Here is a 4,282-nt window from a genome sequence, read left to right on the forward strand (position 1 = left end):
ATTTTTTTTAAATGTTATAAATGTGTTATTAAAAAAAATCTTCCCCGACTGTATGTCATTGCTTCGGTTTAACAGTGGCCCCTTTGGTTTAAAGACCCCGTGAATTGGCTTGATGACAAGTTTTCTTTTGTATGTTGCCATCAGTTTTACAGCCAGACTACAAACCACATAGCAAACCCGTACTTAACATCTTGTACCGTGGATGCAACCAATCAAGGCAACTTCAAAATTAATCAAATTTCTACTTTCTTTTTAATCAGTTCATGTTTTGGAAAATAAACTGATGAACCATAATTTGGCACTTCTTATTACTAGTTGAATGAAGGTAGTATTTATAATTAAGAGGGACATTCTCATTCTGAAGAGTATTTTATTGGATAAAAATGATATACACATCTGTGGACAAGAAGATTCATCAATCTGTTTGGTCTCATTAATAGCTAACTACTAAACAGAAAACTTTCATGTGGTCTTTAATGTTGGCTTTTGTTTTTGGTAACAGTTGACAAATAACAAACAATAAATGACAGGTAAGTGTGGAAAATAGGGCAAAATGGATTTTATAACCCTGCATTTGAGTGCAACATAATGAGTCTTCATTCCGTTTACAGGCTTGTCAATGAGAATGAAGTCAAACAGTGGCGGGACCAAGCCGAAAAGTTCAGAAAAGGTAACGGTTCACAATGACTTGCATAGCTGAGCCTGGGTGAACTTATTTAATGATAATGCATGTGTGTTTTTTAGAACACTTAGAGCTGATGGCTCGGCTGGAAAGGAAAGAAAGGGAGTGTGACACCAAGACACAAGAGAAGGAGGATATGATGAAGACACTCAACAAGATGAAGGACAAACTACAGAAAGAAGGAGTGGAGTTGCGCTCTGCCAGGGAGCAAGTATTAGACCTGTCCTCCCGAATAGGCGACTTTTCAGTGAGTTCACCATCTGTCACTTTCTGGTGTGCTGTACTGTAGTTGTATGATTTACTTTGATATGCATAAGTAGAACAATTATGATTTACTTTGATATGTATGAGTAGAACAATTGCACAAAATGTTAGAATTTCCATGTTGATGTTTTTATTGCGTTGTTTAGTAAGAGATGCTTAAGGAGAAGCTGTTTTGGTTAAGCATGAGTGATTTGTGATGGTTTATACATTGCAGCAAATTTGTCTAACATATTTTAATGCGAATTATTTGATCTTTTTCACTTTAAGAGTGGTGGAGTTCATTTACCCATTCCCCCTCCGCTTCCTGGGAGCCCGATGGCTCCACCTCCACCACCTATGATGATGGATAGCTTCCCTCCTCCTCCTCCACCTATTACTTTTTCTTGCCCACCCCCACCACCTCCTCCACCTCCCCCGGGAGGTCCTCCACCCCCACCTGGGGCCCCGCCCATCTTTTCTGGGGTTCCACCTCCACCTGGACCTGCTTCCATTAGCTCCACAACCAGCCTGTGCACAAAGAGCATCCCCCAACCTTCACAACCACTCAAATCCTTTAACTGGTCCAAACTGGGAGAGGTGAGTCAGTTTTTGTTTTATTTATTTATTTGGTGGTACTTGCAGTATTAAAATACCTCATAGTTAATACAAAGTAGAGAGATTAAGAGATTAAGTCATTTATTTATGTACGTATTTAGTTATTTATTTTTTTCCAGTTTTCTGAGACTAACCCTTTACAATACATTACAGTCATCTTTCCTGATCATCTTCCTATTTTTTCAGAACAAGATCACTGGTACCATCTGGTATGAGATTGATGACAGAAGGGCCTTTAAAGTTCTTGACCTAAAAGACATTGAGAAGATGTTTTCAGCTTACCAGAGGCAGCAAGTATGTAAATGTGACACACAAAAAACTTTTTGCATTCAATATCAGTCAGATATTTCTAGAATAACTTCTGCAATGATCTTCTGAAATAACAGCTGTACTGACATTCTTATGCATGTTTGAGAAATGTGTTTGTGTGTGTGTGAAAGAGGGAGAGAGTATTTTGTAACCTCAGGCTTTACAATAGTGACTAAGCAGCTGTTCTTTGCTGGATGGCATGTAATAGATGCTTTAGTGCTTTAAGCATGAAGTAGTATTTTAGTGCATTTAGAGCAGAAATGCTGCAGATATGTTCTCAGGCCCAATATCAACAAAAGTCAAACAGTGATTTCATACGCAATAGCCAAAGCTTCTTCAGTGTTTTGCAAGAGATTCTGGGGCCTGTGAGAATGTTTGCTGTAGTCAGCTCTGGCTGAGTCTTCTGCTGCTTCAGTTGTTAACTTCTGCATGTCTTCCGATGTTTTTGTTCTTTCTCTGCTAATGTACCTCTGCCTGGCCAGGAGCTGCTCTCTAACCAATCCTTCAAGCAGGTGAGTGGTTGCTCCAATCAAAGCTACTATACTACCAGAAGAGGGTCAGAAATTAACTTTTCTATTAAGGAGCAATATTTGCCCCCTGGAATATTTTTATTTTCACCATTGTAGGCAGTTTTTATAATTGCCTAATTAAATGTGTCTGTGTTGTCTTTTATGTAAAATGCTTACATTTTACCAGTTACTTCAATCAGTCAATACTACAGACTGTTACCAAAACAATTTTATTAACATCAACAAAAAAGTAGTCTTTACATGCAATGGTGGAACACAAACTGTATCTGACATGGCATTTATGTTTATGTACACAGACATTTTAATTCTTCTCAAAGTTGACATACATGTATTTACACAATTACATAATCTAAATAGCCTACATAAAGTAAAAAAAAACAAAATAAAACTTACAGGGTAGGGCTGCAATATTATGACAAACACATTATTGTCAATTATTGTTCTTGATATTGTAATAATTATCATTAATGTTGATTAATTATAAAATACATAAAAATAATTCTGTGTTTAGGGAAACTGTTATATTCTGGCTACACAGTCATAACAAGCAAGGAACCATTTATGAATTAGTTTATTGCATTTTACACATTAGAAAATCAAAATAACAATAGGATGACAAACAGAATGGTTATTCAAACTGAGAATAAATTATATATAGAAATTTAAGCAAGCAAAGAAAGTTCACTGAATGATGACTGAAGCGTTTAATGACAGTCTAGTGCACATTCGTGCAGAAACTTCCCTTAAAATCACTGAAGCTGTCTACACAGCACAATGAATCTGTATTACTTACATAATATCTGTACTTTGTTATTTATGATGAGAGAATTCAAGAGAGTGGAGAATTCAGCCTCAGATTGGATTCACATTCATTAGCTCAACAGAAATATGTGTGATTAATATTCAACGCTGCAATAAATGCATAAAAAGAAAATTGATGCAACATGAGCAAATCTAAATGTAATGCAGCAATCAACACGCTTCATTCCTTTTTTTCCCCAGTTTTGCCCCCTTGTCTTGAATTTGGGGGGCATTTTTGTAAAATTTAGATGCATTTTTGCCCCAAGCCCCCGTTAATTTTCAACCCTGTACCAGAACCTTTAGCCAAGCATACAGCTACATTCACCATCTTGTATCTGTCTATTGTGCTATCTTGGCCACTGTGACCAAAGGAAATCTGAATTAATGTGACAGATGATGAAAAAGTTGGAATTAAAATATTAAAGGAATAGTTAATCCAAAATTGGAAATTCTGTCATAATTTTTCTCACCCATATGTTGTTCGCTAGGTGACTTCTGTTTTTGACAAAACAAAATGAGATTTTAGAGAGAATGTTATGCAGCTCCTTTCCATACAATTAGAATGAATGGAGTGTGGTACTGTCAAGATCCAAAAATGACAAAGCACTATAAAAGTGTGTTTGCTTATATTAATTTATGGCATAATAGGATATAGTGATACCTTATTAACCTTGACAGCCTCTGATCACGGTATAATTTCAATGTATGGAAAGGAAGCAAGTTTGGAGCAACATGGGCTTAATGATAATGGAATTTTCATTTTTTAAGGAACTGTTCCTTTAAGTATTTAAGTGATCTAATTTTCACTTCCAGTCTCATCTTGCAGTAGTAGAATTGTCTATCTTCTCAAATGCCTGTGGAGTGAATAATTGGTGTGTGCAATTTTAAGAATCGGTTACTACTGTGATAGAACAGTAATTGGCTGAATTACTGTAATTATCACAAATGTGTCTAATTATTGAACATTAATACACAGATGACTAAAATGTAGATGAGGCATGTTCTGGAAAGTAATGACCTTTAACCTATCCCGCATTCTTCATGTTACTACTCAGAAAGAGCTGCAGGGGTGTGTAAGAAGTGTGCTTTCTTTGGACCAATG

The 4,282-nt window shown here is 36.2% G+C and overlaps 1 protein-coding gene across 1 annotated transcript; it reads left to right on the forward strand.

Annotated features, from left to right (window-relative positions):
* Positions 1-45: 45 nt before the first annotated feature.
* On the forward strand, positions 46-2,361 carry LOC107579085 (disheveled-associated activator of morphogenesis 2-like; the record flags this gene model as incomplete). The annotated part of the gene is made up of 5 exons (XM_016264960.1): positions 46-670; positions 745-929; positions 1,214-1,522; positions 1,727-1,834; positions 2,332-2,361. Coding segments are annotated over exons 1-5 (714 nt in total), but the record flags the coding sequence as incomplete, so codon positions are not given.
* Between the last annotated feature and the right edge of the window lie 1,921 nt (positions 2,362-4,282).

This window comes from Sinocyclocheilus grahami, unplaced genomic scaffold (genome assembly GCF_001515645.1).
Source record: "Sinocyclocheilus grahami isolate Dianchi unplaced genomic scaffold, SAMN03320097.WGS_v1.1 scaffold14033.1, whole genome shotgun sequence".
Classification (NCBI taxonomy): domain Eukaryota; kingdom Metazoa; phylum Chordata; class Actinopteri; order Cypriniformes; family Cyprinidae; genus Sinocyclocheilus; species Sinocyclocheilus grahami.